General features: G+C 51.2%; 1 protein-coding gene across 2 annotated transcripts in view; it reads right to left on the bottom strand.

Moving 5' to 3' along the window:
* Window positions 1-27717, bottom strand: part of LOC144592204 (microtubule-associated serine/threonine-protein kinase 4-like) — a 344807-nt gene that overhangs the window by 303648 nt on the left and 13442 nt on the right. For both annotated transcript variants that reach the window (XM_078396718.1, XM_078396720.1), the window contains exon 2: window positions 25251-25375. In XM_078396718.1, coding sequence (XP_078252844.1) covers window positions 25251-25325 — 75 coding nt within the window. In that variant the 5' untranslated portion in view covers window positions 25326-25375. The remainder of the gene's footprint in view (window positions 1-25250; window positions 25376-27717) is intronic.

Raw genomic sequence — 27717 nt, 5'->3', positions numbered from 1 at the left:
ATTCCCACTCTTTGTTTCCTGTCTGCCAACCACTTCTCTATCCATGTCAGTACCCTACCCCCAATATCATGTGCTCTAATTTTGCACACTAATTTCTTGTGTGAGACCTTGTCAAAGGCTTTTTGAAAATCCAGATACATCACATCCACTGGCTCTCCTTATCCATTCCACTTGTTGCATCCTCAAAAAAGGCAGGAGAATGGGGCTGAGGAGAGATAGATCGGCCATGGTGCGTAGACTTGATGGGCCGAATGGCCTAATTCTGCTCCAAGAACTTATGAAGCCTCTGGGTGTTTGTGATTCTTGAAATTCCAGCCTTTTGCTCGTCTGACCTTTAACTGCTAACATGGAGCATAGAACAGCACTGGAGGTATGTGAGGCAGGGGCTTCCGCAACATATTGGAGGAATTAGATAGAGCTCTAGGGGCTAGCGGAGTCAGGGGATATGGGGAGAAGGCAGGCACGGGTTACTGATTGTGAATGATCAGCCATGATCACAATGAATGTCGGTGCTGGCTCAAAGGGCCAAATGGCCTCCTTCTGCACCTATATTCTATGTAATCTATGTAATTAGACTGGTACATTACTAGGACGGGTTTAGAGGGATATTTACTTTAGAGGTACAGTCTGGAAACAGGACCTTTCAAGTCCGCGCCAACCAGTAATCCCCGCACATTAACACTATCCTACACCCACTAGGGACAATTGTTTACATTTACCCAGGCAATTAACCTGCAAACCTTGTACGCAAGGTTGTCTGAAGAAGGGTCTCGACCCGAAACGTCATCCATTCCTTCTCTCCCGAGATGCTGCCTGACCCGCTGAGTTACTCCAGCATTTTGTGAATAAATACCTTCGATTTGTACCTGGATCTGCAGTTATTTTCTTATAAACCTTGTACGCCTTTGGAGTGTGGGAGGAAACCGAAGATCTCGGAGAAAACCCACGCAGGTCACGGGGAGAACGTACAAAACTCCGTACAGACGGCACCCGCGGTCGGGATCGAACCCGGGCCTTCGGCGCTGCATTCGCTGTAAGGCAGCGGCTCTACCGCCGCGCCACCGTGACCGCCAAACGCAGGGAGGTGGGACTATTGTAGACGGGGCATGTTGGTCGGTGAGGACAAGTAGGGCCGAAGGGCCTGTTTCCACACTGTATCGCCCTATGACTAGTGTGAGCATCGAGGCAATGACCGTCATGTGATCAACACTGAGGAATGATGCCATTGCCGCTTTTTGTCATCGACTCCTCTTTCATATCAACGTGCAACCCTCCCCGGCATAATTGACACCGGCCATAAAAGAGGTGCCCAATCACCCTTGTTTGTCCTTCGCCCTGGTATTGATCGCTTTCCCCACCGTCCTCTTTTGCAATCTCGCTGCATTGGAACGTTTTAACTTCTCCATTGGTTCGAGGTGAACTTTGCTCGGCGAGACGACCCTGTACCCTACGGACTAAGCCAGTCCCACTCCAAGATTCACCACTTCCCCACAATTAAGAATTTAACAAGTCACAAAATCAAAAACTCAGACAGAGCCTTAATTAAGGAGCTCAGAGGGCATTAAGGTTTACAGGCAGCAGTCTAAACAGGAATTATTGTCGGCATGTGTCATGATTGCTTTTTAACACTAATCTATAAAGGGGATTGTGCGGGAAAGCAGCTTATCACTAAAACCTTGTTCAGTGTGAATGGGCTGTCAGATCTGACAGATAAATGGATGCTTCTGTTTCGGTTGGCTCTCCCCACTCCCCCTCCCTCCCCCTCCACCACTCCCCCTCCCCCCTCCACTCCCCACTCCCCCTCCCCCCCCCCATCCACTCCCCACTCCCCCTCCCCCCCCTCCACCACTCACCCTCCCCCCTCCACTCCCCACTCCCCACTCCCCCCTCCCCCCCCTCCACCACTCCCCACTCCCCCTCCCCCCCCCTCCACCACTCCCCACTCACCCCTCCCTCCCCCTCCACCACTCCCCCTCCACTCCCCACTCCCCCCTCCCCCCCCCCATCCACTCCCCACTCCCCACTCCCCCTCCACCACTCCCCCTCCCCCCTCCACTCCCCACTCCCCATCCACTCCCCACTCCCCCTCCCCCCCCCTCCACCACTCCCCCTCCCTCACCCACTCACCCCATCTCCCCTCAACATCCCCCATCCACTCCCCACTTCCCCCTCCCCCCTCCACCACTCCCCCCTCCCCCCTCCACTCCCACTCCCCTCCCCCCTCCACTCCCCCTCCCCCCCCTCCACCACACTCCCCCTCCCCCTCCACTCCCCACTCCCCCCCATCCACTCCCCACTCCCCCTCCCCCCCTCCACCACTCCCCCTCCCACTCACCCCATCTCCCCTCAACACCCCCCCCATCCACTCCCCACTCCCCCTCCCCCCCTCCACCACTCCCCCTCCCCCCTCCACTCCCCACTCCCCCTCCCCCCCTCCACTCCCCCTCCCCCCCTCCACCACTCCCCCTCCCCCTCCACTCCCCACTCCCCCCCCCATCCACTCCCCACTCCCCCTCCACCACTCCCCCTCCACCACTCCCCTCCCCCTCCACTCCCCACTCCCCCCCCATCCACTCCCCACTCCCCCCTCCCCCCTCCACCACTCCCCCTCCCTCACCCACTCACCCCATCTCCCCTCAACACCCCCCCCCTTCCCGTGGGATCAACGGGGAACAAACAAGATCAGAGTTTTCATAATATATATACTAGACTAAGTGGACCCGTTGGGCTCAAACCTCTCCTGCATTGGTGCAGCACCCACTCTCCTCCTCCCCACCTACCTCCCGCCCCCCCCTCCCCCTCCCCCCTCCCCCTTTGCACGTTCTCCCTATGATCACGTGGGTTTTCTCCGGGTGCTCCGGTTTCCACCCACATCCCAAAGACGTGTGAGTTTGTAGGGTAATTGGCCTCAGTACATTGCCCCTGATGTGCAGGGCAAGTGGGATAATGGAGAACTAGTGTGAACGGGTGATCGAAGGTCAGCACGACTCGGTGGGCCGAAGGTCCTGTTTCCAATCTGTATCTCTGAACTAAACTAAACTAATTTAGTGCGTGTCTTGGCTTCATCCGTCTGGGAAGGTGACCCATATCAGATGATATAATGAATGCTCTCACGACCAATACTCAGGACATTGTTCATCAGTCACATAAAGTTACCATGCAGGTACAGCAGGCAGTGAGAAAGCCAATGGAATGTTGGCCTTCATAACAAGAGGAGTTGAGTACAGGAGCAAAGAGGTCCTTCTGCAGTTGTACAGGCCCGAGTGAGACCGCACCTGGAGTACTGTGTGCAGTTATGGTCTCCAAATTTGAGGAAGGATATTCTTGCTATTGAGGGCATGCAGCGTAGGTTTACTAGGTTAATTCCCGGAATGGCGGGACTTTCATATGTTGAAAGACTGGAGCGACTAGGCTTGTATACACTGAAATTTAGAAGGATGAGAGGAGATCTTATCGAAACGTATAAGATTATTAAGGGGTTGGACATGTTAGAGGCAGGAAACATGTTCTCAATTTTGGGGGAGTCCAGAACCAGGGGCCACAGTTTAAGAATAAGGGGTAGGCCATTTAGAACTGAGATGAGGAAAAACTTTTTCAGTCAGAGAGTTGTGAATCTGTGGAATTCTCCTGCCTCAGAGGCAGTGGAGGCCAATTCTCTGAATGCATTCAAGAGAGAGCTAGATAGAGCTCTTAAAGATAGCGGAGTCAGGGGTATGGGGAGAAGGCAGGAACGGGGTACTGATTGAGAATGATCAGCCCATGATCACATTGAATGGCGGTGCTGGCTCGAAGGGCCGAATGGCCTACTCCTGCACCTATTGTCTATTGTCTGTTAATGAACTTCCATTTGTACTGCAAGACAGCCCTGAACAACTTAACCTCCAGAGGCAAAACTCAAGAGTCAAGAGTGTTTTTTTGTCAAATGTCCCAGGTAGAACAATGAAATCCTTACTTGCAGCAGATCAACACAATCTGTAAACATAGTAAACTGTAAACAATGTAATGAGAAAAAAAAGTTGCATGTATATGTGTGTATATATATATATATATAAACATACATATATACATAAACACAGAGACATACATACATTCATATATACACACCGATCAGCCAAAACATTATGACCACTGACAGGTGAAGTGAATAACATTGATTATCTTATTACAATGGCACCTGTCAAGGGGTGGGATATATTAGGCAGCAGGTGAACAGTCAGTTCTTGAAGTTGACGTGTTGGATGCAGGAGAAATGGGCAGGAATAAAGACCTGAGCGACTTTGACAAGGGCCAAATTGTTATGGCCAGACGACTGGGTCAGAGCATCTCCGAAACGGCAAGGCTTGTGGGGTGCTCCCGGTCAGCAGTGGTGAGTACCGACCGACTGTGGTCCGAGGAGGGACAAACCACAAACCGGCGACAGACAGGGTGTTGGGCGCCCAAGGCTCATCGATGCGCGAGGGCAACAAAGGCTATCCCGTCTGGTCCGAACCGACAGAAGGTCGACTGTGGCACAAGTCACAGAAAATTTAAATGGTGGTCACGGGAGGAATGTGTCACAATACACAGTGCATCGCACCCTGATGCGTATGGGGCTGCACACGGAGGACCAACAGAATATTAGGCAGGTGGTCATAATGTTTTGGCTGATCGGTGTATATACACACATACACACAAAAACAGCCATGGTTGAGTTGCTGCCTTACAGCGCCAGAGACCCGGCTTTAACCCTGACCACGGGTGCTGTCTGTAAGGAGATTGCACGTTCTCCCCGTGACCTGCGTGGGTTTTCTCCAGGTGCTCCGGTTTCCTCCCACACTCCAAAGACTTACAGGTTTGAGAGCTAATTGCCAATAATAGTGCAAACTAATAATAATACTTAAAGAGGTGCATAAAACATGAGTGGAGTAGTTCAGGTAGATGCACATAATCCCTTGCCCAGAGGAGGGAAGGGGAAGGAAATGAAACATTAAGAAAAAAATGTAAACAGGTACATGGATAGGGCAGGTTTGGAGGGACATGGGCCAAACGCAGGCAGGGGAGATGAGTGTAGATGGGACATGTTGGCCGGTGTGGGTAAGTTGGGCCGAAGGACCTGTGTCCACGCTGCATCACTCGATGATTCCATGAAAGCTGAACTTGGAGCGTTATTTTCTAGGCTTTGCAAGGGTTTCAATGTTAACAGGCTTGAAGGACATGAGCAGCCAGAAAACGAAGGCAAATCTCAGACTTTAATGAACTTTGAGATCAGGATTATCGCAACATCACCGCTAAATGTACCATGAAAATGTATTGATTTGTTGTCAACTCTTATCACTTTGAGCGATGACCTACGTGAATGTTAAAGTAATCAGGCAGGCTTGGAGCCAAAACAAAGACGCTTAAAAATAATGGAGTGGCGAAGCCATTACTCGGCTTACCAGGGGCAGACAGAGGGACAACAGTGTTTATTAAAAGCTCGCACGAAGATTCTAACTTTCATGCACTTTGACTGTTCTGCCACTTGGGAAAATATTGGCATCCATACTTCTTACTTTGCATTGTCCACTCACAATGAACCAACATTTTATGAGCACAAACAGAGTAAATCACATTTTCGTAAATTAACCCTGTCAGGCGTCTCAGCCGATCCAGTGAATAAACAAACTTTACAGCTATAATGCTTTGAGGCATTAACGATTGATTTTGAATGCATGCTCAAATATAAACTACCTTTACACCAGGGGACACCCACGGTAGAGTTGCTGCCTCACAGCGCCAGAGACCCGGATTCGACGCTGACCACGGGTGCCGTCTGTGAGGAGTTTGCACGTTCTCCCCGTGACCTGCATGGGTTTTCTCCAGGTGCTCCGGTTTCCTCCCACACTCCAAAGACATACAGGTTTGTAAGCTAATTGGCGAGGTAAAATTGTCCCTAGTGTGTGTAGGATAGTGTTAGTGTGCGCTGGTCGGCCAAACGGCCTGTTTCTGTACTGTATCTCTAAACTAAACAAAATCACGATGAGTTCAGCGATTATTATTCAACATATTTTCTCTGGCTGCATTTGAAGACCAGCTATTTGTCCTATTAAAATTTGCCACACATAATTAATCATTCGCTCAGTACAATTTTCTAAAGAAATTATCCTACTTTTATTATTAGCCTGGTTTATTTCCAGAAGAGGACACAGAGTGCTGGAGTAACTCAGCGGGTCAGGCAGCATCTCTGGAGAACATGGACAGGTGACGTTTCACAGAGTGCTGGAGTAACTCAGCGGGTCAGGCAACATCTCTGGAGAACATGGGCAGATGACCCTTCTTCAGGATGCCTGACCTGCTAAGTTACTCCAGCAATTGTGTCTTTTTGTCTATTCAGCAGCATCTGCAATTCCTTGTTTCCACATGGTTCACTTCCAGTTATCTTTAATAAAACTATTTATAGAATAATTTAGTGTACCTTACTTGATAGATACAGCCCAGAAACAGGCCCTTCGGCCCACCGAGTCCGTACTGACCAGCGATCCCAGCACACAAACACTACCCAACACACACTAAGGACAATTTACATTTATACCAAGCCAATAAACTGACAAACCTGTACGTCTTTGGAGTGTGGGAGGAAACCGAAGATCTCGGAGAAAACCCACGCCGGTCACGGGGAGAACGTACAAACTCCGTACAGACGGCACCCGTAGTCAGGATCAAACACGGTTCTCTGGTGCTGTAAGGCAGCAACTCTACCGCTGCGCCACCGTGCCGCCCTGATTTCACTTCATTTGCTCTACATGGGACTGTTTGCTAACAGCTCTCAAATACACGCACATCCAAATCATCCGCTGCCAGTGTTGGCAATTGCTCGACTTCTTTGAACCTGTTCAATCTAAGTACAGGACACACAACACAAGAGCTATTGTCTCCATTTTTCAGACTCCTTAACAATTTTAATTTACTTCCCACTGAACCCAGCTCCACAACAAAGGCCGCCCACACAGTGGGTCACACACAGTAAACAGGCCCTCCGACAAAACGTCAGGCAAGTGACAAGCCAGACGAAACATGCAGACGTTTGTGAGGAGTTTAGTTTGGTGATCCAGCACGGAAACAGGCTCATCGGCCGACTGAGTCCACGCTGACCATCGATCACCCGTTCACACACTAGTTCTACACACTCCCGACAAACCTGGGGCAGCAGAGTGGTGCAGCGGTAGAGTTGCTGCCTCACAGCGCCAGAGACCCGGGTTCGATCCTGACCACTTTTGTTTTGTTTTTTTTGTTTTTTTTAATATATAAAAGTTTTATTCCAAAGAAAAACATACACACATACTAAGCAAAATGTGATCAAACAAAAGCCGCCTGTATCGGCAGTTTACAAATTAAACAATTATCACATTAAAATCCCGCCATCTCTGTCAACAATACATTCAACCCCCCGCGGCGACCAGCGTTCCCGGAAGGCCTCCAGAGTTCCCGTGGACACCGCGTGTTCCCTCTCCAGGGACACGCGGGCACGGACGTAAGCCCGGAACAGGGGTAGGCAGCCGACTTCTGTGAGGCCGTCGACTGCCCGCTGCCTGGACCCGCGGATGGCCATCTTGGCCAGGCCCAGGAGCAGACCGACAGGGAGACCCTCTCCTCCCTCCTGACCCTCCCCCCTCTGTACCGGGTGCCCAAAAATTAAAAGCGTAGGGCTAAAATGGAGCCAGAACTTGAGGAGCAGCCCCTTCAGATACTGGAACAGGGGCTGCAACCTCACGCACTCTGTATACAAATGGTACACGGTCTCCTCCTCACCGCAGAAGCGACAGGCGGCAGACGAGACCGTGAACCGGCTCAAGTACCTGTTACAGGCTATAGCCTTATGCAACACTCTCCACCCCAGGTCCCCGATGTAAAGCGGGAGGACCCCCTTATAGAGAGACCTCCACTGGGGACCGCTCCCGCCGTCAGGTGGTAACACGGACCGCCAGGGCGTGTCCGGACGGAAGACGAGAGCGAGGAAGTGGAGAGTGTGCAGGAGCAGCCTGTACAAAACGCGTCTCTCCGCGTCACGGAACGGCACGCTGGGCATCTGGGAAAGGCGGCTCATATTGCGTGGGGCCGGCTCTCGGGAAGGGACACGTGCCGTGGGCCCGATGAGCAATTCCGACGGAGCGGGGGTAAGCCCAGTCGGAATCGCTCCACGCACACGCCTCTCCTCGACACCCACCGTGACAGGGTGAGGACCGGCCCCCCTCACAACCACAGCACCCCCCTCCCCCTGAGGAGCAACGCCCTGGCTGAAGGTGACCAAATTCCTGGCTCTCAGGAGATCACGGTAAAAACCAGGCAACTCCCGCCTAGCGCGCTGACTCATGCCCGCTACCGGGAGCCGTGATCCCTCCTGGAGGCAGCGCCCCTGGCAGAAAAAGTACGTGGCCAGCGAGTGCCATCTGGGAGGGCACTCGGAGTACACGTACCTCCGCAAGGTCCTGAGTCGGAGGGCTGCCACCTGAGTGCGGACGCAGACCAGCGCCTGACCGCCCTCCTCCAACGGGAGACTTAGAACCCCAGCAGAGACCCAGTGGTTCCTCTCACCCCAGAAGAAGTTAACTAACCTCCTCTGTATCATGGCGATGAAACGAGAGGATGGGACCAGAGTGGCCAGCCGGTACCACAGCAGAGAGGCCACCAGCTGGTTTATGACCAAAGCCCTACCCCGATATGATAACACACCAAGGAGGCCTGACCAGCGCCCCACACGGGCGACCACCTTCGCCTCCAGCTCCTGCCAATTCGCCTGCCAAGCCCCCTCAGTGGGACTCAGGTAGATCCCCAGATAGAGGAGGTGCGTGGTGCTCCACGCAAAAGCTGCCATCTCCTCCGGCAGGGAGTCCACCTGCCACTGACCCACCAAGAGCCCAGCACACTTCCCCCAGTTGATCCTGGCGGAGGATGCGGCTGAGAACACCCGCTGGCACTCACGCATCCTCCGCAGGTCAACCGGGTCGGTGAACATTAGTAGCACATCGTCGGCGTAGGCCGAGAGAACCACCTCCACCCCCGGCCCCGGCAAATCCAAACCTGCCAGCCGCCTCCGTAGGAGACACAGGAATGGCTCCACACAGAGGGAATAAAGCTGGCCGGACATGGGGCATCCCTGACGAACCCCCCTCCCAAAGTGAATGGGAGCCAACAAAGAGCCATTGACCTTGACCAGGCATTCTGCGGCAGCGTATAGGAGCCGGACCCGGGCCACAAAATGGGGTCCGAATCCAAACGCCCGCAGAGTCCCGAGAAGGTAGTCGTGTCCCACCCGGTCAAACGCCTTCTCCTTGTCAAGGGAGAGAAAGGCAACTGACTGACCAGCCCTCTGGCACAGATGGATCAGGTCCCGGACCAGATGGATATTGTCCTGGATGGACCGGCCCGGGACTGTGTAGGACTGGTCAGGGTGGATCACATGGGACAGCATGGGCCCCAGGCGATTGGCCAATGCCCGTGCAAAGACTTTGTATCCCGTACTGAGAAGAGAGACCGGGCGCCAGTTCTTCAAGAGGCGGAGATCGCCCTTCTTGGGCAGCAGGACGACGACTGACCTGCGCCACGAGAAGGGCATCTCCCCGGTCGCCAGGCTCTCCCCCAACACCTTCACATAGTCGCCCCCCAGGACACCCCAGAAGGCTCGATGAAACTCCACAGTCAGCCCATCCAGCCCTGGAGACTTGCCCCTACTGAGCTGGTGCAGGGCACCAGTCAACTCCTCCAGTGTTAGGGGATCATCGAGGCGCTCGGCCACCTCCCTGCACACTACGGGTAAGCCCTCCCACAGCACCCCTTGTGCCTCCCCACTAGATGTTCCCTCGGAGAACAGTGTCATAGAACGACCTAACTGAGGCACCGATCCTCTCTGGATCCGTGATGGAGGAGCCATCGTCCGCAAGCAACTCGACAAACTGCCTGCGGGCACCTCGGCACTTTTCCAGGGAGAAGAAAAAGGGGGAGGCGCGGTCCAGATCGTGCAACATCTGGACTCGCGACCTCACATACGCGCCCCGGGACCACCTCAGCTGCAAGTCCCTCAGTGCCCCTTTCTTCTCCTGGTACTCCTCCCACTCACATGAGTCCCCCTCCGTCTGACCCAGGCGAGACTCCGAGTCGAGCAACTCTCTCTCAAGCCGTCCGATCTCGGAGTCCCGCCCCTTGGTCGACCCCCTCGTGTAGTCCTGGCAAAACAGACGGACGTAAGCCTTCCCTACATCCCACCACTGCCTTAGGGAAGGGAAACGCCCCTGCCTTTCCCTCCACTCCGCCCAGAACTGCTTGAATGAGTCCCGGAACCGGCGCTCCTCCAGCAGCCGGTTGTTGAAGTGCCAGTACGCGGACCCTGCCCGTGTGCGCGTCGGGATAAAGTCCACTCGCACCAGGCAGTGGTCCGAGCACGGCTCCAACCGCATGGAGGCTGCCGAGACACAGGACACATAAGCCTTAGACACATATACACGGTCAATACGGGAACCACCCCCCTTAAACCTGTATGAGAAGGCGCCGGAGTTGGGATGGAAATTCCTCCAAGCATCTACTAGCTCAAAAGAATCCACCAACTCCCTTAATGTCTTGACCGCTGCCGGATCGCGCTGAATGCCAGAGCGATCTCTCGCCTCAAGGGTACAATTAAAATCACCCCCCAGGAAAACACACTCCCCCCGATCGATGGTGTTCAACAGCGCGGTCACTTCTTGTGTTAACCGCGTCTGCATAGCACCGCTCTTGGGGGCGTACACATTAATAAAATGTAACGGCACGCCATCCAGGCGCACGGCCAGATACAACAACCGGCCTGGTACAATGTCCTGCACCTTGACAATCTCCGGCTGGAAAGATGGGGCCAACAGGAAGGCCACTCCACTCGAAATGGAGGTGAGATGGCTGATGTAGACCCCCCCTTCCCACTCCAGGAGCCAGGTGGGCTCGTCACTAGCCACAATGTGTGTTTCCTGCAGGAAGCTCACCGCGTACCTCCCGTCCCTCAGCACCGAGAGATGGTGAAACCTACGGAGAGACTCCCTGGCCCCATTGATATTCAGGCTGGCTATAGTGAGCTTCATTTTGAAAGCGCACAAGAACTTTTACCAGCCCCCCTTGACGGAATGGAGCCTCCCCGAGCCCTCTGCCCTTTCTTTAGGGACTTAAAAAGCTCTTGGAGCTGGCGCCGCTCATTTTTCAATACACCTGCCATGTTCCCCTCCTCCTGAAGGATGGCATAAATGGACTGCAAGGGTACCGTCAGGTCTGACCAGAGGTCGACAGCCAGATCTGCCTTATTCCTCTTCCCTCTGCTGTCCTTCAGAAACTTCCGGAGTTCCCAGATATCAACAAGCCGAGACACGGGGCTGCGGGTGGGACAGTCCATCAACTCACTGTCGCTGGACTCCACGTCCCCCTCCTCCTCCCACTCAATGTCTGAGCCCGAGTCTGGATAGTTCTGACTCCCAGCCGCCTCGCTCACCCCTCCCTGTGAGGTGGGCGGGTCGGCCACATCACCCGGTCCCTCCTCCGTCACCATCCCACCCCAAGGATCAGTGACGGGGGCAGGTACCGGTACCTCTAACTGTGGCAAGCTGCCTGGTAAATGGCCAGGCTCCTGCGCACCCCCACCGCCCTCTGTGACCGGATTGGGGGCAGTGATGTTGGAGGAAGTCTCCGGGGCGGGCAGTGAGAGGGTACGTCTGGAGTCCGACCGAAGGACACGATCCGAAACGACCATGTCCTCCTTCGCACCCAGGGCACCCGGCCCAGCACCGTCACCCAGAGAGTCCCCGTCCCCCACCACCAGGGGAACCACCTCGCTCTGGCCCTCAGGGGGCGATGTTCCCGGAGTCTCCCCTGCTCCCTCAGCCGATGGGGCAGCACACCCCTCAATAGGACTCGTAGCCTCAATGGGGAGCATGGGCTGGGGACCCACCCCCATACTCAAGTCCCCCCCATCAATCTTCCCCTGGTCACCCTCTAAGACAGCGGACGCAATCCCTGGGGGAACAGCCCCCTGGGGTAGTGTGTCACCACTCTCAGGTGGTCCCTGCACTACAGAGGCATCCTCCTGCCCAGAGGAAGCGTGTACTGGGTACTCTGCCTCAACAGGGGAGAAACACCTCCCTTCAGGTCGCCCCTGACCTTCAGGGCCGTTCTCCGTGTCAGAGGACCCGTGCCTCCTCCTCTTATAACCACTAGCGTGCGGTGGTACAGTCAGCTCCATTGCTGAAGCCTGTTCCTCCGCCCCGCCATCTACCTGCTCATCCTCTCCAGCCCTCAGACCCTCAGGCTCAGAGGCGAGCTCGATAATATCTACTGCCGGGGGACCCTCATTAAGGTGACATTCTGCCTGGCGTCCCGCTTGAACGTTCTTCTTCTTCCTTTTAGCTTTCTTACTGTTCTGTCTCTCCCAGTGCCCCTCATCCACCCCCCACCCTGCACCGGCATCCCCTGCCACAGGTACGGGACATGGGGGTGGTGGGGGAATGGAGGATGGGAGCAAGGGAACAAAGTCATCACGGGCCACCGTGGTAGAAACAGCAGCCCCAGATGGGCCAGCACTGCCTTCCTGGGCCACCTTGGTAGAGCTGGCAGCCCGGTGCTTGGGACAATTCCTGCGGAAATGCCCCACCTCTTTGCATGCATGGCAGCGTGCTTGGCCCGTGTTCCAAAACACGCGATAGCAGAATCCTTCCCATTCAACCTCAAAACTCCCCTCCATATCAATCCCCTGTGCCAGCTGTATGTACACGCGGCGATTGAACGTTAATACATGCTGCATTTCGGGATCATCCAACCTATGCAACAGTTTGGTGGGCCCAGACCGCACCTCCCCCAGCTTAGTTACATGTGGGAGCAGGAGCGCGTCCGGAACATAAGGGGGAACGTTGGACAGCATGACCGGCAGCACGGGCCGTCCCCATGGGTCCACCGCCATGTAAATCCCAGCCACCGTGATCCCCCTTTCCAATGCGGTAGCCACCGACTGCTCAGTCTTTAGGATGACAACAGCCTTCCCACTGACCACCGCGCCTGCGATTATGGCCTTCTTGCCAACAGTCTCCCCCAGCGCAGTTAGCACAGCCTTGAAGGTAATGTTGCCCTGCAAGGTCACTTTCACCCCATGTATACGCCCCAACGACTCATGGCCCTTAGTCACGGAGACTGCCGACTGTACGGCAGCTGCATAATTCTTGGGGGCCGCCATCTTTAGGGCGTGGAGCAAAACAAAACGTCTCAGTATTTTATAAGTCAAAGCAGTCTTTCTGCTATTGCTGCACCTCCACACATTTGCAGCAGTTTAAAGTCTTGTGAAGGCTTTCCTGGCAAAGCAACAGAAGCAGTCTCCTCCTGATAAGATAGGGAAAAGTCCGTGCCAATCCTCCCGTCGTAGAAAATGGAGCTTCCGGAGGATTCTTCCCCAGGTCTCGGTCGCCCTCCCGGCTTCAACGAAAATCCAATGCACTATTGCCGTACTTACCCGGCACACCTGGACCGGGCAAAGTCGGTGTGGGAGGGAGCTTTCCGATGCTACAGACCACAAACTCCGCTCTAGACTCAGCTCCCACCAGTTCAAGTGCAACTTGGCCTTCCGCCAGCCACTGCCGCTCCTACAACTTTCGATCCTGACCACGGGTGCTGTCTGTTCGGAGTTTGTACCTTCTCCCTGTGACTGCGTGGGTTTTCTCCGGGTGTTCCGATTTCCTCCCACACTCCAATGACGTACATGTTGTAGGTTAATTGGCTTCTGTAAATTGTCCCCGGTGGTTCAGTTACAACTAGTGTACGGGGTGATTGCTGGTCGGCATGGACTCAGTGGGTCGAAGGGCCTGTTTCAATGCTGCATCTGTAAAAACTAAACTACAGGCAGTTTACAGAGGGGGCAATTAACCTACAAACCCACCTGTTTTAGTTTTAGTTTCAGAGACACAGTGCCCTTCGGCCCACTGAGTCCGCGCCGACCAGCGATCCCCACACACTAACACCATCCCACACACCAGGGACAACTTACAATCTTTACCGAAACCAATTAACCTACAAACCTGCACGTCTTTGGAGTGTGGGTGGAAACCGGAGCACCCGGAGAAAACCCACGCAGGTCACGGGGAGAACGTGCAAACTCCACACGGGCAGCACCCGTGGTCAGGATGGAACGCGGGTCTCCGGCGCCGTGAGGCAGCGACTCTACCGCCGCGCCACCGTGCTGCCCCCGTCTTTGAGACGAGGGGGAACATCCGCGTGGACGCAGGAAGTTACGTGCAAACTGTGTGAGTGGGCGGATGCTTGGCAGATGCAGTTTAATGTGGATTAGTGTGAGGTTATCCACTTTGGTGGTAAGAATAGGAAGGCAGATTATTATCTGAATGGTGTCAAGTTAGGAACAGGGGACGTACAACGTGATCTGGGTGTCCTAGTGCATCAGTCACTGAAAGGAAGCATGCAGGTACAGCAGGCAGTGAAGAAAGCCAATGGGATGTTGGCCTTCATAACAAGAGGAGTTGAGTATAGGAGCAAAGAGGTCCTTCTGCAGTTGTACAGGGCCCTAGTGAGACCGCACCTGGAGTATTGTGTGCAGTTTTGGTCTCCAAATTTGAGGAAGGATATTCTTGCTATTGAGGGCGTGCAGCGTAGGTTTACTAGGTTAATTCCCGGAATGGCGGGACTGTCATATGTTGAAAGACTGGAGCGACTAGGCTTGTATACACTGGAATTTAGACGGATGAGAGGAGATCTTATCGAAATGTATAAGATTATTAAGGGGTTGGACACATTAGAGGCAGGAAACATGTTCCCAATGTTGGGGGAGTCCAGAACCAGGGGCCACAGTTTGAGAATAAGGGGTAGGCCATTTAGAACAGAGATGAGGAAAAACTTTTTCAGTCAGAGAGTTGTGAATCTGTGGAATTCTCTGCCTCAGAAGGCAGTGGAGGCCAATTCTCTGAAAACATTCGAGAGAGAGCTAGATAGAGCTCTCAAGGATAGCGGAGTCAGGGGGTATGGGGAGAAGGCAGGAACGGGGTACTGATTGAGAATGATCAGCCATGATCACATTGAATGGCGGTGCTGGCTCGAAGGGTCGAATGGCCTACTCCTGCACCTATTGTCTATTGTCTATTGTCTATTGCCCCCGAGGGCAGGTTAGCACCTCGGTCTCCGGTGCTCTAAGGCAGCAGCACTACCAGCTGCACCACTACCAGTGCCGTCCGTTAAATCAAACTGAAAATTGAGAGATGAACCGCAGGTATGAGAAAGCACATGATGAGTGAAACAGAAGGGAAGGAAGAACGGAAAGGATGCAGCTGAGATACTTCGGCAGCCCAGCCTATCATCTCGTGGCACGCTAGCACTGGGTACACGTAACAATAAACTGTGTGGGAAGGAACTGCAGATGCTGGTTTACACCAAAGACAGACACAAAATGCTGGAGTAACTCAGCGGGTCAGGCAGCATCTCTGGAGAGAAGGAATGGGTGACGTTTCGGGTCGAGACCCTTCTTCAGACCTCAGAATAAAGTATAATTGAATCTGACCTGCTGTGCTTTACTCAAGATTCCAGCACCTGCACTTCCTTGAACTTGGAGCAAAGAGGTCCTTCTGCAGTTGTACAGGGCCCTAGTGAGACCGCACCTGGAGTACTGTGTGCAGTTTTGGTCTCCAAATTTGAGGAAGGACATTCTTGCTATTGAGGGCGTGCAGCGTAGGTTTACTAGGTTAATCCCCGGGATGGCGGGACTGTCGTATGTTGAAAGACTGGAGCGACTAGGCTTGTATACACTGGAATTTAGAAGGATGAGAGATCTTATAGAAACGTATAAGATTATTAAGGGGTTGGACACGTTAGAGGCAGGAAACATGTTCCCAATGTTGGGGGAGTCCAGAACCAGGGGCCACAGTTTAATAATAAGGGGTAGGCCATTTAGAACTGAGATGAGGAAAAACATTTTCACCCAGAGAGTTGTGAATCTGTGGAATTCTCTGCCTCAGAAGGCAGTGGAGGCCAATTCTCTGGACGCTTTCAAGATAGAGCTCTTAAAGATAACAGACTCACGGGATATGGGGAGAAGGCAGGAACGGGGTACTGATTGTGGATGATCAGCCATGATCACTGTGAATGGCGGTGCTGGCTCGAATGGCCGAATGGGCTCCTCCTGCACCTATTGTCTATTGTGTCTGCAAGCAGGGACTAGCTGTGCTATTTTTCTTCTATGGATTTTTAAATCCTTTGGCCACAAGAAACTGAGAGATATTTTTATGCTGCCTGTCCTGCTGAGTTACTCCATCGTTTTGTGTCTATCCGTGGGACATTTTTCAAATTCAGTGTCCCCTTGAGATAGTTGAAACAATGGGAAGCTGCTCATTAGCCCCATCTAGTGACCCGACAACATACATCTAAGAACAGACGTGGCCACAAACGCTGACGAAAAGGTTGTTGACCTGAAACAGTGGCCGTGTTTCCCTGTGGATGCGGTCTGACCCGAGCCCTTCCGGCTCTTTCCAGCACCGGCCATTTATCGCCAAGCGAATGGGCTGCACTGGTCGAGTTGTGAATCTGTGGAATTCTCTGCCTCAGAAGGCAGTGGAGACCGGTGGTGCAACGGTAGAGTTGCTGCCTCACGGCGCCAGAGACGCTGGTTCGATCCTGACCATGGGTGCTGTCTGTACGGGGTTTGTACGTTCTCCCCGTGACCGTGTGTGTGGGTTTGCTCCGGGTGCTCAGGTTTCCCCCCACACTCCAAAGACGTGCAGGTGTGTAGGTTAATTGGCTTGGTAAAATGGCAAAATTGTCCCTAGTGGGTGTAGGATGGTGTTAATGTGCGGGGATCGCTGGTCGGTACGGACCCGGTGGGCCGAAGGGCATGTTTCTGCGCTTTATCTCTAAACTAATCTAAACACAACTCACAAACAGAATTGGAGTCGTCGAGATTATTGTCATACACCCAGTCATACAGGCAATAGACAATAGGTGCAGGAGGAGGCCATTCGGACCTTCGAGCCAGCACCGGCGATGATCATGGCTGATCACCCACAATCAGTACCCCGTTCCTACCTTCTCCCCATACCCCCTGACTCCGCTATCCTTAAGAGCTCTATCTAGCTCTCTCTTGAATGCATTCAGAGAATTGGCCTCCACTGCCTTCTGAGGCAGAGAATTCCACAGATTCACAACTCTCTGACTGAAAAAGATTTTTCTCATCTCAGATCTAAATGGCCTACCCCTTATTCTTAAACTGTGGCCCCTGGTTCTGGACTCCCCCAACATTGGGAACATGTTTCCTGCCTCTAACGTGTCCAACCCCTTAATAATCTTATACGTTTCGATAAGATCTCCTCTCATCCTTCTAAATTCCAGTGTATACAAGCCTAGTCGATCCAGTCTTTCAACATACGAGTTCTTCGGCATCTCAGCTCTAAATGGCCTACCCCTTATTCTTAAGCTTATAATTCTTATATGCACGGCGAAGGCACAGATACAATGAAAATCATGCATCCAGCAGCCTCACAAGTACATACACAATCCATAGTACGAAAATTGGACAAGAAATTCTACAAGAAATGAAAGACTGTGCTTCTCAAAAACAAGACATCAGTGCAATCCACGATGCTCCGGTTTCCTCCCGCTCTCCAAAGACGTGCGGGTTTGTAGGCTAATTGGCTTCGGTAAAAACAATTGTGAATGTTTGCTCGAGTGTAGGAGAGTGCTGGTGTACTGTGGACTCGGTGGGCCTCAAAAGTTTATGTTGTTGTTGTTCGTCCTTCGGGTTAGAAGATGATCATGACTTCACTTTTCAGTTGGAGGATTGGTGACTGTGGATCCGGAAGTGACTGGTGAGGCCAATCCGGGCCCGGAAGGCACCCCCACACACGTAGGACACAAGTGGATGGGTGCTGCAGTGGAAGTGGAGGTAGCCCGGGCCTTAAAGCCTAAAGAGCGGGGTGGGGGGGGGGGGGGGGGTGGGCAGTTGATAGAAATGCGGGAAGAATAGATTATAGGGAATATTAATAGGGGAACAGTGTAGCTTTGTCAGCTAGCTTGTACTCGCTGGAATTTAGAAGATTGAGGGGGGATCTTATAGAAACTTACAAAATTCTTAAGGGGTTGGACAGGCTAGATGCGGGAAGATTGTTCCCGATGTTGGGGAAGTCCAGAACAAGGGGTCACAGTTTAAGGATAAGGGGGAAGTCTTTTAGGACCGAGATGAGAACGTTTTTTTTCACACAGAGAGTGGTGAGTCTGTGGAATTCTCTGCCACAGAGGGTAGTTGAGGCCAGTTCATTGGCTATATTTAAGAGGGAGTTAGATGCGGCCCTTGTGGCTAAAGGGATCAGGGGGTATGGAGAGAAGGCAGGTACGGGATACTGAGTTGGATGATCAGCCATGATCATATTGAATGCTTGAAGGGCCGAATGGCCTACTCCTGCACCTATTTTCTATGTTTCTATGTTTCTATGTTTCTAGCGTGGGCAGGAGGAGATCACTCAGCACTTCTTCAACAGGCGGTCCCATGTAATGTTGCAAGAAAATATGAAATACGATACGACAGGAATGTTGAGGAGGAACATTCAACTTTAAGTGGTTTTGACAGCCTTAAATAGCAGGAAGAAAATACACTTTGCACTGGTCGGGAAGCTGACAGCAAAGTGACTACTTTGAGAGCATAATAAATAGATATCATGTTTGCAAAAGAGGAACAGGAAACGTAATAGGCAATGATTGCAAAGATGAGGTTTGGGAATGACAACTCCTGTGTGGCCATCAAAAGACCTGAAAACCCAGCGAATCTTCAACTTTCACCAGAAGCAGCGTGTGAGATTTTGAACATTTTGAACATTTAACGTTTATCACGGCAGTAGAGTTGCTGCCTTACAGCGCTTACATCACCAGAGACCCGGGTTCCATCCCGACTACGGGTGCTGTCTGTACGGAGTTTGTACGTTCTCCCCGTGACCTGTGCGGGTTTTCTCCGAGATCTTCCGTTTCCTCCCGCACTCCAAAGACGTACAGGTTTGTCGGTTAATTGGCTTAGTATTATTGTACACTGTCCCTAGTGTGTGTAGGATAGTGTTAGTGTGCGGGGATCGCTGGTCGCTGCAGACTCGGTGGGCCGAAGGGCCTGTTTCCGCGCTGTGTCTCGAAACTAAACGTCCCGAAACCCAGCAATCTTTAACTTCCCCAAGAAGCAGGAGGGAGTGAATAGTTTTTCTTTGTAGTGAGGCCAAACGCAACTTGGAGGAACAACACCTCATATTTCACTTGGGCATCTTACAACCCAGCGGTACGAATATTGACTTCTCTAACTTCAAGTAACCCTTGCATCCCCTCTCTCTCCATCCCAGCCCCACCCAAGTGGTTGTTCCAGGTGGTTCAAGGTCGTGTTGTTGAGTCTCATTGTCTCTAAGTCGAGACCCTTCTTCAGACGAAGAGTCTTCTGAAGAAAGGTCTCAACCTGAAACGTCACCTATTCCTTTTCTCCAGAGATACTGCCTGACCCGCTGAGTTACTCCAGCATTTTGTATCTATCTTTGCCAAAATATCACTATTGCCCCTTCAGCGCTGCAGAAATTCAAAACAAAGTTTATTTAAAAAAATCAATTGTCGCAATGAACCCATTCAAATTACATAAGTTCAGAAGTGAAAGGAGCAGAATGAGGCCATTCGGCCTATCAAGTCTATTCCACCATTCAATTGTGGCTGATCTATCTCTCCCTCTCAACCCCATTCTCCTGCATTCTCCCCACAACCCCTGACACCCGCACTAATCAAGAATCTAGCTACCTCTGCCTTAAAAATATTTTATTAATTATAATTAATTTTATTAATTTTCATTAATGGCCTCCACAGCCGTCTGTGGCAAAGAATTCCACAGATTCACCACCCACTGACCAAAGAAATTCCTCCTCATCTCCTTCCTAAAGGAACGTCCTTTAATTCTGAGGCTACGACCTCCGGACCTTAGCCTCTCCCACCAGTGGAAAGTGAGACTGAGTGGCAGGTAGAGTTCACCAGAGCCTGGAAGTCCATTACAGTCACAGAGACTCCTGGACTACACTGAACTGCAACCCTTAATTCACAAATTAATTTCCAAATTGGCAGTCAGGCTGTTACATTCTGCATTAATCAGTTGCTGATTGAGCAGACAAACTCCGCGGGGAAATATTCCAAGCAGTTCAAAATATCGAGCTGGGGGTCCAACCATGGCACAAATTCGAGACGGATCGGACATTTCATGCAACCCAAAGTTTGCATGTTTTTGCAATGTATTATTCAGTTAGTAAGACATCCAGTCCCGTATTAATTCAAATTGCAGAGAATTGCAGACCATCACACAAACCAACCTCCCTTCCATTGACTCCATCTACACCTCACGCTGCCCCGGCAAGGCCAGCAGCACAATCAAGGACCAGTCACACCCTGGCCACTCCCTCTTCACCCCTCTCCCAACAGGCAAGAGGTACAGAAGTGTGAAAACGCACACCTCCAGATTCAGGGAGAGTTTCTTCCCAGCTGTTATCAGGCAACTGAACCATCCTACCACAACCAGAGAGCAGTCCTGAATTACTATCTACTTCATCGGGAATCCTAGGACTATCTTTGATCGGACTTTACTGGATTTACCTTGCACTAAACGTTATTCCCTTATCATGTATCTGTACACTGTGGACGGCTCGATTATAATCATATCTGGTCTTTCCGCTGACCGGTTAGCACACAACAAAAGCTATTCACTCTATTCACTCAAGAGAGAGCTAGATAGAGCTCTTAAGGATAGCGGAGTCAGGGGGTATGGGGAGAAGGCAGGAACGGGGTATTGATTGAGAATGATCAGCCATGATCACATTGAATGGCGGTGCTGGCTCGAAGGGCCGAATGGCCTCCTCCTGCACCTATTGTCTATTGTCAATTGTCTATTGTCTACCTCGGTACAAGTGACAATAAACTAAAACTAAACCAGACTAAATTGTGCAATCAACCACTAATACGTAATCCCCACACTTTAGTGCAGAGATCCAAACATGGAAACAGGCGCTTCGGCCCACCCAGTCCGTGCTGATCTTCCCGTAAACTAGTTCTATCCTACACACTAGGGACAATTTACACAAACCAAATAACCTACAAATCTGCACACCTTTGGAATGTGGGAGGAATCCGGAAACCGGAGCACCCAGTGGAAAACCCACGCGGTCACGGGGAGAACGTACCGACTCCGCACAGGCAGCACCCGTAGTCAGGATGGAACCCGGGTCTCTGGCGCTGTGAGGCAGCAACTCTACCGCTGCGCCACCGTGTCACCCGACAGGGACAATACAAATCAGTGGACTGAACTTAGTTAGCAAATATGTAGAAGCATCAGTGTGATAACAGCTAATAGCTACCTTTAAAAGGGAATCACAGAAATATAAACCCAAAAGAAAACCGTGGGTGAAACGATGGTGCAGCGGTAGAGTTGCTGCCTTACAGCGCCAGAGACCCGGGTTCCATCCTGACCACGGGTGCTGTCTGTACGGAGTTTGGACGTTCTCCCCGTGACCACGTGGGTTTTCTCCGGGTGCGCTGGTTTCGCCCCACACTCGTAAGAAGTACAGGTTTGTAGGCTAATTAGCTTGGTATCATTGTAAAATTGTCCCCAGTGTGAGTAGGATAGCGTTCCTGTACGGGGATCGGTGGTCGGTGTGGATTCCAAAGGGCCTGTTTCCGCGCTGTATCTCTAACCTAAACTATACTAAACTAAAACCATCAGCTCAGCCTTGGACTAAGAGGTTCTTCTTAATCAATATTGCAACAATAATCATGATTAACCTACCACAAAATGCAGGCTACATCAAAAAGGTCGGATAACTAATTTGGTGTGAATAGTCATATTGGGATTTTGAACTTGTCCTCCAAGGATATAAAGTTACCGTGAGGATGGTTAGCAAACAGCCAGCTCGGTGCTGCGATGTTTACCAATAGTAAACTATTACTATAGGGCGCAGCGGTAGAGTTGCTGCCTTACAGCGAATGTAGCGCCGGAGACCCGGGTTCGATCCCCACTACGGGTGCTGTCTGTGCGGAGTTTGTACGTTCTCCCCGTGACCTGCATGGGTTTTCTCCGAGATCTTCGGTTTCCTCCCACACTCCAAAGACGTACAGGTTTGTAGGTTAATAGAAACATAGAAAATAGGTGCAGGAGTAGGCCATTCGGCCCTTCGAGCCTGCACCGCCATTCAATATGATCATGGCTGATCATCCAACTCAGTATCCTGTACCTGCCTTCTCTCCATACCCCCTGATCCCTTTAGCCACAAGGGCCACATCTAACTCCCTCTTAAATATAGCCAATGAACAATAATTGGCTTGGTATAAATGTAAAAATTGTCCCTAGTGGGTGTAGGACAGTCTTAATGTGTGGGGACCTTTCACCTTAATGTGTGGGGACCTTTCACCTTGCCCACAACTAACAACAACCTGTTTCCTTTATCATTGTTCCTTTTTGTAAAATATCTTTCATTAATTTGTTCTATATTTCTCTATATCGCCGTCTGTATCTTTTCATTTCTCTTTCCCCTGGCTGTTTTTTCGGTGCTGTATGATTCTATGGCTCTGGAGAAGGCCAGGGATTTACAAGAATGATTCCAGAACGGGTCCTTTTCGGAATGGCAGGCAGTGACTAGTGGGGTACCGCAAGGCTCAGTGCTGGGACCCCAGTTATCTACAATATATATTAACGATTTGGACGAGGGAATTGAATGCAACATCTCTAAGTTTGCGGATGACACGAAGCTGGGTGGCAATGTTAGCTGCGAGGAGGATGCTAGGAGGCTGCAGAGTGACTTGGATAGATTAGGCGAGTGGGCAAATGCATGGCAGATGCAATATAATGTGGATAAATGTGAGGTTATCCACTTTGGCGGCAAGAACAGGAAAGTATTACCTGAATGGTGGCCAATTAGGAAAAGGGGAGATGCAACGTGACCTGGGTGTCATGGTGCACCAGTCATTGAAAGTAGGCATGCAGGTGCAGCAGGCAGTGAAGAAAGCGAATGGTATGTTAGCATTCATAGCAGGAGGATTTGAGTATAGGAGCAGGGAGGTTCTGCTGCAGTTGTACAGGGCCTTGGTGAGACCGCATCTGGAGTATTGTGTACAGTTTTGGTCTCCTAATCTGAGGAAAGACATTCTAGCCTTAGAGGGAGTACAGAGAAGGTTCATCAGATTGATCCCTGGGGTGGCAGGACTTTCATATGAAGAAAGACTGGATAGACTAGGCTTATACTCGCTGGAATTTAAAAGACTGAGGGGGGATCTTATTGAAACATATAAAATTCTTAAGGGGTTGGAGAGGCTAGATGCGGGAAGATTGTTCCCGATGTTGGGGAAGTCCAGAACCAGGGGTCACAGCTTAAGGATAAGGGGGAAGTCTTTTAGGACCGAGATGAGAAAACATTTCTTCACACAGAGAGTGGTGAGTCTGTGGAATTCTCTGCCACAGAAGGTAGTTGAGGCCAGTTCATTGGCTATATTTAAGAGGGAGTTAGATGTGGCCCTTGTGGCTAAAGGGATCAGGGGGTATGGAGAGAAGGCAGGTACGGGTTACTGAGCTGGATGATCAGCCATGATCATATTGAATGGCGGTGCAGGCTCGAAGGGCCGAATGGCCTTCTCCTGCACCTATTTTCTATGTTTCTATGTTTCTAGAACCGAGAAGGCATGATGAGCGTTTGTCAGCACTGGGCCTGTACTCGCTGGAGTTTAGGAGGTTGAGAGGGGAACCTCATTGAAACTTACAGAACACCTGGTGGGAGAGTCCAGGACCAGAGATCATCGCCTCAGAATTAAAGGCAGCTCTTTTAGAAAGGAGCTGAGTAGGGACTTCTTTAGTCAGAGGATAATTCATCTGTGGAACTCACTGCCACAGAGGGCTGTGGAGGCCAAGTCAGTGGATGTGACTTGCGGGCTTGTGACCTAAACGGGCTTGTCCCACCCCCCCCCCCCCCCATATCAAAAATCTTCTAACCCACCACTCAATCTCCAGGTCCCTCAGGTCGGCCGACTTGGGGCTACTGACTATCCCGCGGTCTAGGCTTAAGCTCAGGGGTGACCGCGCTTTTGCGGTTGCAGCTCCTAGACTGTGGAACTGCCCCCTCCATCGACTCCTTTAAGTCCAGGCCCAAAACCTATTTCCACTCCCTAGCGTTTGAGGCCCTCTGAGGGGGCGCTGTGAAGTGTTTATGTATGTGCTGTTATGTTTGTGTGCCATTGTATGTTAGTTCTTAGTACCTGAACTGATGTACAGCACTTTGGTCAATGTGGGTTGTTTTTAAATGTGCTACACAAATAAAATTGACTTGACTTGATGTTTTCAAGAGAGAGTTAGATATACTGTAGCTCTTAGGGCTAACGGAATCAAGGGATATGGGGAGAAAGCAGGAACGGGGTACTGATTCTGGATGATCAGCCATGATCACATTGAATGGCGGTGCTGGCTCGAAGGGCCGAATGGCCTACTCCTGCACCTATTTTCTATGTTTCTATTTTTAAGTCAAGTTCTTGATTACAACAGGTGTCAAAGGTTAAGGAGAGAAGGCAGGAAAATGGGATTAGGAAGCAGAGATCAGCCATGATTGAATGGCGGAGTGGACTCGATGGGCCGAATGGCCTAATTCCACTCCTATAACTTGTGAACTTAGTTTAGTAGGAAAGTAACTGCAGATGCTGGTACAAATCGAAGGTATCACAAAATGCTGGAGTAACTCAGCGGGTCAGGCAGCATCTAGGAGAGAAGGAATGGGTGACGTTTCGGGTCGAGACCCTTCTTCAGACTGATGTCAGGGGAGGGGCGGGACAAAGAAAGGATATAGGTGGAGACAGGAAGACAGTGGGAGAACTGGGAAGGGGGAGGGGGGGAAGAGAGGGACAGAGGAACTACCTAAAGTTAGAGAAGTCAATGTTCATACCGCTGGGCTGTAAACTTAGTTTAGTGTTTAGTTTCGAGCGGAAACAGGCCCTTCGGCCCACCGAATCCACACTGACCAGCGATCCCCGCACATTAACACAACCCTCGGGACAATTTCACACATGCACCAAGCCAATTAACCTACAAAACCTGTACGTCTTTGGAGTGTGGGAGGAAACCGAAGATGTCGGAGAAAACCCGCGGGGAGAACGTACAAACTTCGTACGGGCGGCTCCCGTAGTCGGGATCAAACCCGGGTCTCCGGCGCTGCGAGCACTGCGCCACCCTGGCCCACTTGTGACACCCGCAGGAAGGCTTGAAGAGGTGCACTTACCAGACTGGCGGTGAGGGCGGGAGCTGACTGGCCAAGTGTCAGGCTGCGCATACGGACTAGGTTGGTTGCCTCCATCGTCTGCTGCCACAACAGCTGTGCCGATGCAGGGGGGAGAAGGTATTTCCCTGTCGAACAAGAAAGATTGTCCCCCATCAGTCTCGGCAAGCCTCACACAACATCACAACACTTTAGTCCAGTTTAGTTTGGTTTAGAGACGCAGCGCGGAAACAGGCCCTTCGGCCCACCGTGTCCGCGCCGACCAGCGATCCCCGCACACTAATATTATCCTACACATGTAGGATGTTAGTTGTGATTGTATGTGTTATTGCATTTTTATTGATTAATCTTATTGGTCTTATTGTTCAACTGTGGGTAATGTTTCATTTCACTACACATTTATGTGACAAATAAACCACTATTGACTATTGACTATTGACATACTAGGGACATTTAAATTTTTTTAAACTTTTACATTTACCAAGTTTAGTTTATTTTAGAGATACAGCGCGGAAACAAAACCCTTTCGACCCACCGGGTCCACGCCGACCAGCGATCCCCACACATTAACGCTATCCTACACCCACTAGGGACAATTTTTACATTTGCCAAGCCAATTAACCTACAAACCTACACGTCTTTGGAGTGTGGGAGGAAACTGAAGATCTCCACGCAGATCACGGGGAGAACGTACAAGCTCCGTACAGACGGCGCCCGTAGTCGGGATGGAACCCGGGTCTCTGGCGCTGTAAGGCAGCAACTCTACCGCTGCGCCAACGTGCCGCCCTAATGTGACTTCAAATGTGGTTACGTTTTTTCTCTGGAGACGCAAGTTTAGTTTAGTTTAGTTTATTGTCACGTGTACCGAGGTACAGTGAAAAGCTGCTTTGTTGCGTGCTAACCAGTCAGCGGAAAGACAATACACGATTACACTCAAGTCACCCACAGTGTACAGATACAGGGTAAAGGGAATAACGTTTGGTGCAAGATAAAGGTTATTGTCACGTGTACCGAGGTACAGTGAAAAGCTTTTGTTGCGTGCTAACCAGTCAGCTGAAAGACAATACATAATTACACTCAAGCTGTCCTCAGTGCACAGATACAGGGTAAAGGGAATAACGTTTAGTTCATTATAAAGTCCAGTAAAGTACAATTGAAGATAGTCCGAGAATCTCCAATGAGGTAGATGGTAGGTCAGGACCACTCTCTAGTTGGTGAAAGGATGGTCCTGATTAAAGCTGGGAAGGAATTGCAGATGTTGGAATCTTGTGCAAAAAAAAAAGAGCTGAAGGAACTCAGCAGGTCAGGCAGCATCTGTGGAAGAATGAACAGATGACGTTTCGGGTCGAGACCCTTCTTTAGGTATTTAATCCTCCTGACTATCACTCCAACAGACATTTATTCACAAAATGCTGGAGTAACTCAGCAGGTCAGGCAGCATCTCGGGAGAGAAGGAATGGGCGACGTTTCGGGTCGAGACCCTTCTTCAGACTGATGTCAGTGGGGGCGTGACAAAGGAAGGATATAGGTGGAGACAGGAAGATAGAGGGAGATCTGGGAAGGGGGAGGGGAAGAGAGGGACAGAGGAACTATCTAAAGTTGCAGACACCTTCCTTCACGGGACAGGCAGCATCTCTGGAGAGAAGGAATGGGTGACGATTCGGGTCAAGACCCTTCTTCAGAGTCTGAACGTTTCGGGTCGAGACCCTTCTTCAGAGTCTGACGAAGGGTCTCGACCCGAAACGTCACCCATTCCTTCTCTCCAGAGATGCTGCCTGACCCACTGAGTTACTCCTGCATTTTGTGTCTATCTTTGGTTTGAACCAACACCTGCAGTTCCTTCCTACACAGATACCACCCTTTGTTCTCCCACTTTTTATGTCAGTAAAACCTTTTTTAATCTCTGAAGTTAGTCTGAAGAAGGGTCCCGACCCAAAATGTCGCCTGCCATTTCCCTGCACAGATGCTGCCTGATCCACTGAGTTCCTTCATCATTGACTCCAAATTTGAGGAAGGATATTCTTGCTATTGAGGGCGTGCAGTGTAGGTTCACCAGGTTAATTCCCGGAATGGCGGGACTGTCATATGTTGAAAGACTGGAGCGACTAGGCTTGTATACACTGGAATTTAGAAGGATGAGAGGGGATCTTATCGAAACGTATAAGATTATTAAGGGGTTGGACACGTTAGAGGCAGGAAACATGTTCCCAATGTTGGGGGAGTCCAGAACAAGGGGCCACAGTTTAAGAATAAGGGGTAGGCCATTTAGAATGGAGATGAGGAAAAACGTTTTCAGTCAGAGAGTTGTGAATCTGTGGAATTCTCTGCCTCAGAAGGCAGTGGAGGCCAATTCTCTGAATGCATTCAAGAGAGAGCGAGATAGAGCTCTTAAGGATAGCGGAGTCAGGGGGTATGGGGAGAAGGCAGGAACGGGGTACTGATTGAGAATGATCAGCCATGATCACATTGA

This window comes from Rhinoraja longicauda, chromosome 3 (genome assembly GCF_053455715.1).
Source record: "Rhinoraja longicauda isolate Sanriku21f chromosome 3, sRhiLon1.1, whole genome shotgun sequence".
In the NCBI taxonomy this organism is placed as follows: Eukaryota; Metazoa; Chordata; class Chondrichthyes; order Rajiformes; family Arhynchobatidae; genus Rhinoraja; species Rhinoraja longicauda.
This window is presented reverse-complemented; position numbering and strand designations above follow the sequence as displayed.